The following is a 15,710-nucleotide window of genomic DNA, read 5'->3' as shown; positions in this document are numbered from 1 at the left end:
AGGAGTGCTTCATGTCACTAACAAATGATTTCTCCAGCTAATTAAGGATCTGCTGTAAAGAGGATCTTGATCCTTTCTTCTTCAGCTGGAGGCGTTGTAGCTGTGGCGGGGGGCCTCAAGGATGCTGGCGCAGAGGATTTTGGACTGTGTCACAATGTTAGCATTACTTGATGGTGTGTGTTGTTTGGTTTTTGTGTTAAAAACACCAGAACAAATGCATTCTTTTACTCACTAAAAAATTCACTATTGGAAGATGAGCCTTCCAGAACTCATATTGTCTGCCTTGTGGATAATGGAAAGCAACTGTGTTAACCTAACACTGAGGTTTAAATGTCCTTTTGAGGGTCTGAATTTGAGATCCCCAACATCCAAAGAAGGTGGAAGAGTAAAAAGGTTCTATTTTCTGTTTGCTGTATTAGGGACAATAGTTTGGAGCTATCCAAGGCCCAGGCCCCTGAAGATTTAGATATTTTTTAATGACTAAATAAAGATTCAAATTGGAAAAAAAAAACCCACCATCAACCTTGGGGTTATGTTGCACTGTTGTTTTTAGGCCAAAATCCTCATTCTTTTCAAAGGGATCTCTTGCTTGGATCCTTGGAATCCGTCCTCCTCACCTAAGGGTAGGGTAAAGCAAATTTTGCTGCAAGGATTCATGAGCTGGTTTCTAATGTAATGGTTGACATGCCCTGATATAGTCTCTTCTGCCAACTTTGTAGCTCAAATGTCCTAACTGATGTTGTCTTTAACAGCTGAGATCTTTTGGGTAGACTTCAGAATATTTATTATTTCAATTTTTGTTAAGGGAGTAGTTTGTCCTTTGGAATTTAACTATAAAGGAGGGTCTGAGTGTCCACTGCCTGGCCCCTTTATGTACTTATTTACATGTGTGAAATGCTGTCACCTGTGTAAGTGTGTGTGTGTAATCTTGATTTAATAACATTTAAAACCATCATGCACTCACTCTGAGCAGGTGAAAATGACTATACATGGTACAAGGCAGTAGAGAATCATGCCCCTAATATGTGAATACATGTGTAATATCCATAAATAGGGCTTTTGTTTGTTCACAGTAACACTGAAAATATGTAGGGCCTTTTCCTTTGCTTGCATCCAAAGAAACTGAAAAGGGATTTACTGATTGCTGTTCCTCAAACATAGCATCATTCTGTTGGGGTGCATTGTTTTTCCCTGAAGTATTATTTTTATCCATAAAAAAATTCTTCTGGGGGTTGGAGTGGGACCCTTGAAATTAGTATGATTTGTGTTTTACTTTTTTCCTTAGTGTCTACAGCAATCCAGGAATATTTCCGCAAGACAAAGGCATGTAGAGAGCTATGTGTATCAAAGCTAATTTACAAGTACATAGAGGATTTTGAGAGTCTCTAGCTGCTGACAGTTTACTTTCTGTTCACTAGCAGTGTGGAAAAAAATCATTAGAGAGCTTTGCTCACTCTGTCATCTGTTAACCCTATGTTGTGTAATGATGCCGGTAACATTTTATTCATGCCTTTGAAAAAGAAAAGAAAAATTTTTCTGAATGAGAAATAGTTGTTTAAAAACTGCCAGGCAAAGACTGACTATTAAATGTTAGCTCATGTGTTGAACGCTCCTTGTTTGCAAATGGATTGCATTCTCTCTCATCCCCTCTAGCCATATTTATCACAGGCTGTTTTTTATTACAATTGTTTCTCCAGAGAATTCCACAGATGCCGCTTTTTAAAATTTCATTTGCGTAAGAAAGAGAATTGATTTACATTGTGCAGCCAAGCATTGGTATTAATGATTGATGGGGTTAAGAGCTGATGGTAACATCTCTGCTGACTTGCTTGTTGGCAAAAGCATGCATTCCTGGTGGCTTAGTATTATGCAGCAAAGCTGGGTAATGATAAATACAGCAATAATTAGGCTCATAGCAGTGCCTCCTTACCTACACTTGCCTTTCATTTATAATTTTTATACGCAAATTTTGTAAAATTAATTGTGATATAACCACCTATAGAATAGGGACAATACGAATGCTAGCAGTTAAAGGGTTTCCATGCTGCCTAACTGACATGGTCAGCCCTGACCTGGAGAGGTCAGTTCAGTGAGAGGGTACTTCAGTCAATTCTTTAACAAGCGCGACTACCTAACAATGCACCAGTAGTTCTAGTGGACCAAATCCTTCTCTCAGTTATACCAGTATAACTGAGATCAAGATTTGATCCAGTGGGTTTAATGATGTGGTTGCATGACCAGAACTGGACTGATACCAACTTAATTCATACACAGAGCAACTGTCACATGGTAATTACTTCTGATCACTATTGACTTGGTCCAGAATCAAACCAGCACCATATATGTGCAAGATTCTATATAATGATTTATATATACTTTAACCAAATCTTTTATCTAATAAATTCAAAGATGATCCAAGACATAAAATATTTCTTCCAACACGATCAGTCTTACTTTCCTAATTTCTTTAAATAGAACATGAATCCATCTTCATCCATGGTGTCCAGTGACTAGAAGTAGGTAAAATGGCCAGTGTTTCCTCGCACTCACTCTGTGCAGGTGTAAATGATGTTTTCTTCCTCTCTTCTGACACTTTGGAAACAGGGGTAACTGTTCTATAAAATTAGTGGCCATTTGTTCTAAAAATCTAGTTGAGCTAATTTTTTAAAAATTAAACATTCAGAGTGGGCCACGTTCTCTTACATATATTGTTGTTCACTTGGTGGCCTGGGATCTGTACCATGAAGTCGGTTTACAGCTTGAAAAATGCCCATACTGCTTCTGCTCCTCTGCTGTCAATGATATCAATAGAGGAGCCCCTGCAAGATTTTAATGGCTTTTCTTCCTTCCTTCTAAACAAACATTATGAAAATTCTTGGCAAACCAGCAGCAGCCCTCTTTAAGTCTGCACTGCTCTTTGAAAGTTTACATAGAAGCATATTAGCAGCTGTAAGAGCAGTTATGATAGGGAGAAAGATTTTTGGAGTTTTACATGAACTGAAAGTTGGGAAAACCTTGTCAAGGATAATCCCATGACTGCAAAAAACTGGTTCATTTTTATATGCAGTTTTTTTTTTTTAGTCAACATCTTGGGCTGTAGGAATCCCCACAGCTTTTCATCAGTTTGAGGGCATTATGAAAAGAAAAAGCAGATGGTTTTTGTTTGCACAGGTACATCTAGTATAACCATGTAGGTCAGGACTCGGCCTGAGTTGTTGCAAAAACATCACTGAAAGCATTTTCCAAAGGTAGTAATAGCATTTAAAGAGGAACAGCTGCAGTGTTTTATAAAATTAGTGGCTATTTGCTCTAAAAATCTAGTTGAGCTAATTTTTTTAAAATGTTTTAAAATCTTGTGGGGCTGAAGGCATATAGACACTTGGCCCTCAGCCTCGTGTACCTCACACCATATCCAAATCAGACATATTTTAGGTGTACCCACACCTCGGTCCCATAATGTACAGTTGTATGAAATTTAACCAATAGGAGATGAGTTACTGCCTCATGTAGCTCTCAGTATGTATATACAGTTGTTGTCGTTGTTTATATAGCATAGAGATTAAACATTTGTAGTGTGCTGACAGTCATCAGTGTTGATCAGCATTCTTTTAATTTACTTAGATACAAATCCAGATTGCAATTACAGAAGTGTAAACTGGGGCAGCTTCACTGAAGTCAGAATTTGATTCTTTGTGTTAAACTGGAATTGTGCATCCTTACATATACTTTGGCATGGAACGGAATTTTCATTCATTGCCACCAAATTATCATATAGGAAATCTTTGCAGTAAGTGAAGGACGACCGGTTTTTTGTTCTCCTCCCAACACTAAAGGCCATATTCTATAGACTGCCTAATCTCTTCACTGAGGAAGCCAGCAGAATCCTTGACATATTAGATTTTAGAGGGCCCTCTAAACTTTAGAGTCTAAAGCTTCTGTGGTAAAGGAATTAGATGGAGGTTTTATTGAAGTTAGGCCTAAATATGTGTTTCGGTTGGGGAGATACAGGTGAATGTATGAAAATCAAGTTACAGATTGGAATGCTAACCCTAAAACTTGCTGTCAAGGAGTGATGCCTGCCCCTCCCCCACTCACCAGTACATACTTTCATGCTCTCTTTCAAGTAACATAAATAGAAAAAAATAGCTGGCGCAATTACTGAGTTTCTTTAAGCTATCTGTATTTCTGACGGGATCCCCGGGTACACCCTGGAATTGGGATACTGTTGTGCCTCCTTAACTTTCCAGCCTGGGCTGTCTCTCACGGTGCTTTGCTAGTGACAGGCAGCAAACCTCTCCAGGTGCTGCTATCACTCAGCACAACAGCATATGGAGCCACACATCCAGCTAGATTGCAAGGATGCTACCTGAGCCACTCACAAATCACACACAGAAGGGCACCAGCAAATCTCCCAAGCCACTTGCCTTGCATCCAAGAACTGAGCCATCTTGCCCTGGTCAGAAGCCTGACCAGGGTAAGTTCATTGCCCAGTCCACCCCTCGATGTGGAGAGGAGACACACGAACCTTTGTAAACTCAGCTGAGATTTCCCAAGCACTTCAAGCAAAACACACTGTTTTAGGTAAAATCTGAAACAGATTTATTAACTACAGAAACGATAGATTTTAAGTGATTATAAGTTCTAGGCACAAAAGGTCAAAGAAAATAAAATGTAATCGCCAGTCTAAATCTTAAACCTTATTAGACTAGGTATTTGGATCAAGCAGTTTTCTCGCCCCACCAGATGTTTCAGTTCTTAACACACAGGCTTCCCCTTTAAGCCTGGGACCAGTTTCCTCAGTTCAAGTCTTTGTCTTCTCAGCGTTAGTGTAGGTAGGAGAAGAGAGAGGCCAAAGCATGATGCCACTGTCCCCTATTTTATATCTTCATTCCATGTGCCTGGAAGATACTAACCTAGTGGGCTTTGCTGAGTCACAGGATTGAGCAATCCCCCTGGTGTAGTCTTGTGCAACTGAGTCATAAAGTTGAGCAGTCCCCATTGTATGGTGCTTGCGCAACTGTCATTGAATTGTTAATCCCTTGTTTACTGTTCTCCTGCTGGTCAATGGCTGGTGATGATCGTTCTATGCCCACCAGGGTGTTGGTCACCTCCTTTGTTGTTGTCACTGGAAAATTAGCATTGGGCGACTTCCAAACTCACAACATACTTCACTAACAACCATACAGCAAAGCCTCATAACGTCATACACACTAACAATATACATATTTGGACAGAACAGTGGGTTTCAGCAGATCAGGATCTTTCACATGATATCTTACATGGCATGCTTTGTATGAAATATATCATAATGATATGACATGGGTGAATATGGGGTTTCCAGGATGCTGCTTCGAGGTACTTCCCCACAGTATTATTAGCCAAAAATCTTTAAATACAATCTCTCCTCTTAAATTATACTACCCATTTTGTATTTCTTTCCTTTTTTATTAGTTCTGTCCTCTTTTCATTGTGTGTCTTCACCTCCCCAGGATTTTGTATGTTTATTTTTTCCCTCCACAGCTTTTATTTCTGACACACATAGACTTTCTCTTTTCTCCTCTTTGTTTTTGGTTTTCTCTTTCCTCCTCTTTGCTTCAGTCTTCCATTGTAGTGGTCTGACGGGTTTCTCCTTTTATTACCCTTGTTCTAAAAATGATATTTCACAATCTGCCTCCCTCTGGCAGAGCTTCCTCCAGAGACTGTTGATACTACTCCATGAGTCAACCTAAAAGGGCTACCAGAAAGCAACACAGGCACATACTTTTTCTCTCAGGGGCTGAATGCACTGCCTCTGCAACACTCCTCACTTGCTGGCACAGAGAATGGAAGATCAAGCTCAGCCCTTAATTCTCCTGGTCTGCCGCTAGCCTGATGCTCGAGTGTCTGTCCTCCTCCATTTGTATGCTTCATCCCTCTTCCATCAGCTGGTTGTATATTTCTGTTCACCTTTCTCTCATTCCTGTTTGTGCCTGTCTCATCCTCATTTCCATGTCTTTCCTCCCCTTCTTTGTCTCTTGTGTGGTCCCTCAGGATTGCTGCTCTTTCCCTAGAGGGGCCCACAAGAGAAACAGCAAAGTGAAACTCATTTAAGTCTTGTTAGTTTCATTCTTCTCTTCCTGCTGGGTCACAAGGATGGGAAGGATATGTGAAGAATCACCACAAACATGGTGATCCTCTGGTACTGCAGAAAGAGGAGCTTATGCTGGTAATGCTGAGGAAGTGCTATGTGCAGCACCCATATATCAGTGGCACTCCCGTGCTGGATTCTCTTGCAGGGAAATCTTTAAAATGGGACGGTGAGGCTGCATGGGAAGCTTCAGATGCCTGCAACCCAGGCTGAATCAACACCACCCTCTTAGGAAGTGTTTCCAGACATGCTGCTTGCTTCTGATTTATTTATTAATATTAAGGTTTTTAAGAGGAATTTTCCAACTTAGCCAATGGGCAGTTTACTCTGGGCTCCTTGCACATTCCTTTAAGCCATAATTAATTAATTAAATTGACACCAAGATGCTGCTTGCAAGAGACAGTTATTCTGGTTGTTGGACTAATTGCCAGTCAGGGTTTCTGGATGGCATTCCCTTCACAATAAGGCTGCTAATTAATCTTGCTGCAGTTCTCACAGAAAAAATGCTGATAAGCATATCAACAATTAACATAAGAAAGAAAATGTCAAGAGCCCTGTTGTGTTTTAGGGAACCCACTCCCAGGGAGATGAATATCACTATTAAATACGGAGACAGACTAACTACTAACTATGAAAGCCAATGTGCCATGACACAGCACCAAAACCACACAGACTTTATTCATTTACGAACCTGCATATTGAATGTCTGTTCACTCTTATTTAATAACATTGACAGTTAGAAATTCTGTCTACAGCCGAAAGATCAAGTAATATGGGACAGGAACATTGCAAGGATCCTCCATGTTTGATAAATAATTTCTCCCAGAAAATTATTCATGGAGTGTTCTTATTCATAGAGTGTATAGGTGAAGTAGCTTAAAAAACACATTAAAGACATGGGGACAGGTCCTCAGCTGGCCCGTAAAAGCTGGCCCACGATCCCCACTCAGAAGACCTTATAATTTAATTCAGACAGACCAACAGGTACACCAAGGAACAATTCAATCACAAAGGGAAGTTGGAAGAGACGGGTAGGTGCTACTGCCAGTTGGTGAAGACCTTCAGCAGTGGATCTGGCCCATCCAGGGGAACATTGGTGGCATCTCTGGATGCATGTAGGTGACACTGCCAGTGCCCTTGCTCTGGGTGCCGTGAGAGATGGCCCTCTGGAGGACATGTGCTTAGGTGAAATAAGTGTTGGTTTTAACTTACGAAGCTTTATGGTTCTTTTTTCCTCTCCTGTGCTTACAGGTCAGAAAATCCTTCACCACAGAAGTGATGTCTTAGAAACAGTAGTCCTGATTAACCCTTCAGATGAAGCAGTTAGTACTGAGGTAAGTCAGCTGGAAATGTCTTATTGGATGTGTCATAAAAGCACCATAAGTGAATAAGAGGAAAGGGTATTCTGACTGTAGATAAATGAACATGTGGGAGTGAATGTCAGTAAATGTGTCAGCCTTCTCTGATCTCTTCCTCTTGTTTCCCTTTCCCATAATAGGATTTTAAAGAACATACAACAGGAATACTCATATCTCCTTTCTCAGGGTTACATTTCCAATAACCCTCTAAAATCTGTTTTTGATCAAGTGGAGGCAACTGCGATGAGAGCTCTTGTGTTGCTGCTCCCGCACCCCTCCCTGGCTTGGTTCTGTATGTCTATTTTAAACTTGATATAAACCAGGTCCTCTGAGACCGTTTTAGATCTTTGAGAAGGATTATCATGTATATAACATCTTTCCTCCAAGAAATCACATGCCGTGATCAACAGAGTTGGAGGCTATCACAGAACAAAAAATCTCCAAGTCCTGCATACTCTTTAGAAGAGGGTCAAAGCACCAGCCATGTATCTCAAGACCCCTCTTAGAGAGAGAGGCAAAGCAGCATTCCATCCAGGAAGGTGTGGCAGATAAAAATAGGGATACTTATGCAGTTAACAAATAATTTTCAGTGTATATATGGATGATCCCCTCTGAACATATTAGAAGTATAAAACCTTCAAATGGGTATTTTGTTGCAGGGATGTAGTTTTAATTGCTGTACACTACCAAAGAAGAGATTCTTACTAACATTGTGTAACATTAAACACACATAACTAAAAGGAGGATATGCTAATCAAAATGTTTAAACCTTTAAATGTCAAGTAAGTCATCTTTATTACAATTTCTCTTATTTCCTCTGCTGTTATAGAATCTCTTAAATTGCAGCACATTTATTTAACGAGAAAAGAGAGAGTCAGTTCAAGTGGCAGCTCTTAGGTTCTGCTGTTAAAGTCTGATCCCCTTTCTTCTTATAAAGGAAGAAAAACATCACGGGGGGGTGGGGGGTCAAGAAAGAATGGCAAAAGGTAGGAAAATGCAGCTTCTGTCTCTGAGGCTTGCAGTTCAAATGATGGAAGACCATAGGAAAAGCAGTTGGCATGCAGGCCAGTTAGTAACTCCTGCACCCTGGCTTTACTGCCCTGGCTCTGGAAAGTGTTTGGGTAGGTTACTCTTAATTTCCTCTAACCAGTCTGTGGGAGGTAAAGGTTTTTTTGTTGTTGTTTGTTTTTTCCTGAGATTTGGCTGTTCTTCAATGCTTTCATTCTGCCAAACTGGTAACAGCCAAAAGTTACAAGGTTAATTTTATCTTGGCTAGCTAAGCCAGACTCTCATTGGGCAAAAGTCAAAATGAGAATTAAGAAAGTGGAAGAAGGAAAAAAGTGGGAGTAGAAATAGCCATCTCACCCCACCATATGGCAATCAGGAACACTAAGTTCATATCGCAGGAGTAGCTCAGAACACAGCCAGGGAGGGGATGATGTCATTTGGTTCCATCTCCTTGTCTAGTCAGGATGGAATATCTGTCAGAGTGGGAAAGAAGAAGGCTCATGGTGTGATTGTAAATCCTTGGGACCTGCCCTGTGGTAATGATGACCGTATTAGTGATGCAGGTTTATGCACCGAGCAGGATGCTGCCTAAAAATCCTACCATGTTCAGTAAGCTGCAAGTACTCCCTAGGAAAGAAGTGTCCAAAACAGGCAATATTCTTGTCCCATCACAACTGCCAAAACAAAATACATTTCCTATAGTCTGTATATGGACAGTTTCTCTCATTTTAAGAAGATTCTGCTCTGTTGCTATAACAATTTTATAACTTTACCACATCTGGAAAACTTCTGATTAGCTATTTCTTTGGGCCAGACAAACTCATTAAACACCATATATTTGACTTAATTCTGGGCTTTCTTTCAACAACGTGTGACATCCTGATACTTTTCATCTACTTTGAACAATTATAGGGCTTCAACCAAGGCTAGGGTTGAACACAACATATCTCGGTCCATTTTATACTACCTTATTACAATTTATTTTAAAAGTAATGGTCTTATATCAATGCACAGAATTCTGATAGTCCCCCATTAGGCCATCATTATACTCTTTTTATCTTTGTCTCTTCATTTTTTCCATGCATGCTATGTATTATGTTCTAAAAACTGCAAGTATTTTTTGTTTTGTTTCTGTCATAGTTCTTTATCTCTGTAGAAACTCTTTAATTATCAGTTAATAAACAAAATTGAGGGGAATTATATGACAGTCATGTATCGGTGGTTCATGAGACAGGAAGTAATTTTGTGGCTGAAAAAGCTGGTGGTTTTATACATAAGCTGGCTGACTGCCCAGAACTGCTCCTGCAAAGAGAAAAAAAAAATTAAAGAAGGAAGCCAGTTCTTTAATGGATTTTAATACAACTAAAACAGATGAGACTTGAGCGACATACATCAGCCAGCTGGGTGCACTTATCAATGTTCTCTTCTGAAACAGAAATCCTTGACCCACCAAGGATATTGTTGGATTGTATCATCCAGCACAATTAGTGACAAGCCCATATTAGGCCTGCTTTTAATTACGGGGTCCTTCTGCTGTTCAAACTTCAGGGCCATTTCTTTAATAAGATCAAAACGGAAGTCTTCCTGATCCATACTCTTCAGTGGCCCCTTTCAACTCATTCTAAAAACAGAGTTGTTGAACAGAGATTTAGGTCAATACTGCATCCTTCCTGGCATGAGACAGAATAATTTAGGGCAATTGATCACTTAACAATCAATATATAAAGTTATAAAACTGGCTTGCTGGGAGTGCTGAGAGATGCTGTTTTGTGGTTTAGAAATATTTTGCAAAAAATGTATTCAAGAACACAGTTCTTTACACAAAACTCAGTTGGATTCCAGTCATATTTAGCCAGCAGACATCCCTCTAGCTCTACAATCTTTACTTTGATAAAAGGCTGTCAAGTATTACAAGCAGTGACAGAGCAGTAGTAAAACTTGGGAATTATCAGATGTAGTGAAGGCTGTTTTGAAAGTGAAAATAATCTGTAAAGGTAAAGAGTGTATATATATGTGTGTGTGTGTATGTATATATATATATATATATACATAGAGAGAGAGAGAGAGTTTTTTAATATTCAGTATCTACTTTAAAACTTCAAAAACTTGTTCTACCAGTAGTAATCTCTTTGAACCAACAGGCATCCATATAATTTGCTAATGTCTATTCAGAATAATATACTGTGCCAGCACAGTGCAAGTTCCAGTGTCCATTTTTTCTGACTGTGAGCATCACACAGATTGTGTACCTGACTATTTCCTATTGGTTAAAGTTAGGAATGGGTGAATATTGGGGCGCATAAGCGTTCATGAATTTGGCAGATTATTTTTAGTTCACAAAACTAGTCCAAGTTTGTACAGTTTTTCATTAAATTTATACCTGTTTTTTTCTTCATGATAAATTTAGTTGTCAGTAAAGTTTTTCTAGCTAAAGAGCAGGTAGTGCTATGCATTGGGGAAAGAAGAACATTGCTCCCAAAAAAATGGTAGGCGGATACAAATATTTGACCTGTTACAGTGTAGAGGTCATGTTGGGCCAAAATTGTCCATGATATAACTCCATTGACATCCAGAAGCGGTACACCAGGAATACATTTGGTCCATTGTAACTTTTTTTTATTTTAATTTTTGACTGTCCTTTGCTCCTTTTTCAGTCTCTTCAGTTTTATTTGTTCATTGTACCTGTTCTCCACTCATTTTTATCCCCTTCCCTTTAATTTTTCCTTTACTGTTTTTTCTTTCTGCTTCTTTTTTAAGTGAGATAAGTTAGGTATTCTGTGTAACTCTCCCTGAGTGTCAATGGAATTACATTAGGGATGACTTTAGCACAACATGTTCTGTACACTATAACAGGTCAACCATTTGTCTGCCTACCTTTTTTGGGAGGAATCTTTCATTGGACTATCTTCTGTTAGTGGAAGAGACAAGCCTTCAAGCTTTCCCAGACCTGAAGAAGAGCTTTGTGTAAATGTGAAAGCCTGTGTCTCTCACCAACAGAAGTTGCTCCAATAAAAGATATTACCTCACCTACCTTGTCTCTCTAATATTCTGGTACCAACACAGATACAACAACATCTTTTTTAAGTGTCCTTTATAAATAGAGTATGTGATGGGTTTGGTCACAGAGATCCCCTTGGGACTGTCCCCTAATGTGCTGGAATGACCTCTGAGCTCATGTTTCCTGCCAGCTTGGGACTTCCAGAACCCTGTCTTGTTGAGCCAGACACACTAGCCTGCTGCAACACAGACCCAGGGTCTGGTCCACGCCCCCCAAAGCTACATCTTAACTGAAAACAGCTCAGCAGGTTACCTGTCTCCAGCACCCAGACACCCAGTTCCCAATGGGATCCAAACCTCAAATAAATCCGTTTTACTCTGTATAAAGGTTATACAGGATAAATTCATAAATTGTCCGCCCTCTATAACACTGATAGAAAGACATGCACAGTTGTTTGCTCCCCCAGCTATTAATCACTTACTCTGGGTTTATTAATAAACAAAGGTGATTTTATTAAGTATACAAAGTAGGATGTAAGTGGTTTCAAGTAATAACAGACAGAACAAAGTAAGTCACCAAGCAAAATAAAGCAAAAACACACAAGTCTAAGCCTAATACATTAAGAAACTGATTACAGGTAATATCTCACCCTCAGAGATGTTCCAATAAGCTTCTTTCACAGACTAGACTCCTTCCTAGTCTGGGCCCAATCCTTTCCTCTGGTACAGTCCTTGTTAGTTCCAGCAGACATCTCAGGTGGTAAGCAGGGGTTTTCTCATGACTGGCAGCCCTGTTTGTCCTGCTCCACCCCCTTTTATAGCTTTGGCACAAGGCGGGAATCTTTTGTCTGTGCTTGTCCCCGTCCCCCCCACCCCACCCCCTATCAATGGAAAAGTACAAGGATTAAGATGGATTCCAGTATCATGTGATATAATCACATGTCATGGTAAGACCCTAGTCCATTCTTCCTGGGTTGGCCCATATGTAAACAGGAAGGTTTGCAGGTAAATAAACCATTTACAACCAATTGTCCTAGTCAATGGGAGCCATCAAGATTCTAAACCACCATTAATGGCCCATACTTTGGATAATTTCAGTAGGACCTCAGAGTTATACTTCATATTTCTAGCTTCAGATACAAGAATGATACATGCATACAAATAGGAGGAATATATTCAGTGGTTTATAACCTTTGTTATGATACTTTACAAGAGACCTTTTGCATAAAGCATATTCCAGTTACATCATATTCACACTCATACGCATATTTCCATAAAACATATGGAGTGGAACGTTACAGAGTAGAAACCCAGTAATGGGTGGGTGGGTTTGAAATTAGGCAAAGCAGGGTTTGGACCGAAGAGGAAGGTTGGAAATGTGGTAGCTGCATTTAATTTTTGTGCTTTTGTTCTTTACCTTAGGTGCGCTTAATGATCACAGATGCTGCAAGACACAAGCTTCTTGTACTAACTGGCCAGTGCTTTGAAAACACAGGAGAGCTCATTCTCCAGTCAGGATCTTTCTCGTTCCAGAACTTCATTGAGATCTTCACTGACCAAGAGGTTTGTCCTTAACAAAAAATTTTTCATAATGTTTTAGTATGATGACATATTTTTCGATGCATTGAAGATGGCCACCTTGATATACTTGAAACTAGCATTGATGCCTCAGTCTTGGTGTCCTTTGGCCCTCTGTACACAATTTTCTTCAAAATGTCTAATTCATTACTTTAGTTTTGATTTATCAACAAAATTAAATTTTAATTTGGCAAATTGCAATATTAACTTTACGAAATAAAAAAACAGGGAGCCTTTTAACAAATGGAAGGTAAAATTCCCATGTCTAAAATGTAAAGCTTATTTATTCAGTATACTTTTACAAGGCTTTTACTTTTACAATTAAGTTTGACACCTTGTTTACATCAGTTCTTGCCTGATAGCAACTACCTGGTAGATAACATTAAATAAGACACACAGCAATCTGTAGGATTAACAACTGATATGTTCAACACGTATCTGTTTATTTTTGCTGCATAGGGAAGGACAGGGTTCATAATATCTGAAACCAATGTGACATCTAAAAATTAGCATCATGTACAAGTGTGTGACAAGATATAAGCCACAATGTACTGCGTTCCTGTCTGATTAATAAAACAATGTGATCTTAAAAATGCATACAAAATTAGGGCCAAATCCTACCCTTACTTGTAGAAAACCAAACTGTGGGAAGGGGAATGGAGTAGTTAGTAATCTATTTTCAGTTGGGTAAATAAGTCATTCCTTTCAGGTGGGGAAATCTGTTGCTTAATCCAATTCAGAAATCCAGATCTTTCCACAGGCAATGCCTGCCATATGATTTTCAACTTCTCCCTTACCAGATCACTGTAGACATCCAATTCCAGTGTCCTAACAGCAGCTCTTCACAATTTGAAATCATCATTATACATTGGCTGCCCCACGTATCTGATTCACTCTCCCTCTGAGCAACCACACTGATGCATTTTAACAAATCTATCGCTGTGTGAACAGACAGTGTTTTAAAAAACAGATATCTTTCCTTGGTATCAACTGTCACCTTGGATCTAAAAAGATAATAGGAAGTTACACCTTTGCAACATCTTCTGAGAGAGTGGGGTTGCATGAGAGTAGTTGTGAACAGAATTTGGTCCAACATCTCTCAACAGAGACTGTGGGCCAAATTCTGCTTTCATGGGCACCAGTGCAACTCAACTGAAGTTCATAGGTATTGTGATGGGTTAGATCACAGAAACCCCCTTGGGAGCTGTCAACTGATGTGCCAAGACTACTTCTGCCCCTGCTTTCCTGCCCTGTCAGCTTAGGACTTCAGTGCCCTGCCTGGTTTGAGCCAGACTCGCTAGCCTGCTGCAAACCCAGACTCAGGTCTGAACCACGTTCCCTAACAGCTGTAGGCTTGACTGAAAGCAGCTTACAGAAATGTTCTCATCTTTAACACTTAGACGCCCAACTCCCAGTGGGATCTAAACCCCAAATAAATTATTTTTACCCTGTATAAAGCGTATACAGGGTAAACTCATAAATTGTTCGCCCTCTATAACACTGATAGAGAGATATGCACAGCTATTTGCCCCCCCCCAGATATTAATACATACCCTGAGTTAATTAATAAGTAAAAAGTGATTTTATTAAATACAGAAAGTAGGATTTAAGTGTTTCCAAGTAGTAACAGACAGAACAAAGTGAATTACCAAGTGAAATAAAATAAAACACCAAATCTAAGCCTAATACAGTAATACAATTGAGTACAGATAAAATCTCACCCTAAGAGATGTTTCAATAAGTTTCTTTCACAGACTGGATGCCTTCCTAGTCTGGGCACAGTCCTTTCCCCTGGTACAGCCCTTGTTCCAGCTCAGGTGGTAGCTAGGGGATTTCTCATGATGGCTCTCCACTTTTCTCTGTTCCACCCACTTATATATCTTTTGCATAAGGTGGAAATCCTTTGTCCCTCTGGGTCCCCCCCTTCCCCCCCATGGAAAAGTACCAGGTTAAAGATGGATTCCAGTTCAGGTGACATGATCACATGTCACTGTAAGACTTCATTACCCACTTGCCAGCACACACGTATACAGAAAAACTTAGAGGTAAAACAGAGCCATCTGCAGTCAATTGTCCTGGTTAATGGGAGTCATCAAGATTCCAAACCACCATTATTGGCCCACACTTTGCATAATTACAATAGGCCCTCAAAGTTATATTTCATATTTCTAGTTTCAGATTCAAGAGTGGTACATTTATACAAATAGAATAATTACACTCAGTAGATTATAAGCTTTGTAATGATACCTTACCAGAGATCTTTTGCATGAAGCATATTCCAGTTATATTAGCATATTTTTATAAAATCATATAAAGTGCAACGTCACAGGTATGCATTAGCGTAACTGAGAGGAGAGTGCTGAAAACATACCAATGACATTAAAAAGTGGGAGAAACTGCCTATGGTCTTCATTAGCAAAGCTGAAATTCTGAAAGGAATAGAGTCTCCAGACTCTATACACCATACGCATGTTTCTTTTAAAGTTCTCAGCCTAATTTTTTCACAATTTATTTAGTGTGGCTAAAAGAATCCAAGAGTTTCCCATGAGATAGTTAAAAAGGTCTTGGTAAAATGACAGACTAGGTCTATCTGATCTTCTGTTTTACTGTGTAACCTACCATTTGAGAGACATGGTCAGATG

General features: G+C 39.5%; 1 protein-coding gene across 1 annotated transcript in view; it reads left to right on the top strand.

Annotated features, from left to right (window-relative positions):
* MAP1B (microtubule associated protein 1B) overlaps positions 1–15,710 on the top strand; it is a 110,875-nt gene that overhangs the window by 74,510 nt on the left and 20,655 nt on the right. The window contains exons 3-4 of the mRNA XM_024219741.2: positions 7,379–7,461; positions 12,913–13,053. Coding sequence (XP_024075509.1) covers positions 7,379–7,461; positions 12,913–13,053 — 224 coding nt within the window. The remainder of the gene's footprint in view (positions 1–7,378; positions 7,462–12,912; positions 13,054–15,710) is intronic.

Source organism: Terrapene carolina, unplaced genomic scaffold (assembly GCF_002925995.2).
Source record: "Terrapene carolina triunguis isolate 2854851 unplaced genomic scaffold, T_m_triunguis-2.0 Scaffold69, whole genome shotgun sequence".
Lineage (NCBI taxonomy): Eukaryota > Metazoa > Chordata > Testudines > Emydidae > Terrapene > Terrapene triunguis.
The sequence above is the reverse complement of the archived record's forward strand: the minus strand, read 5'-3'. Positions and strand labels throughout refer to the sequence as shown.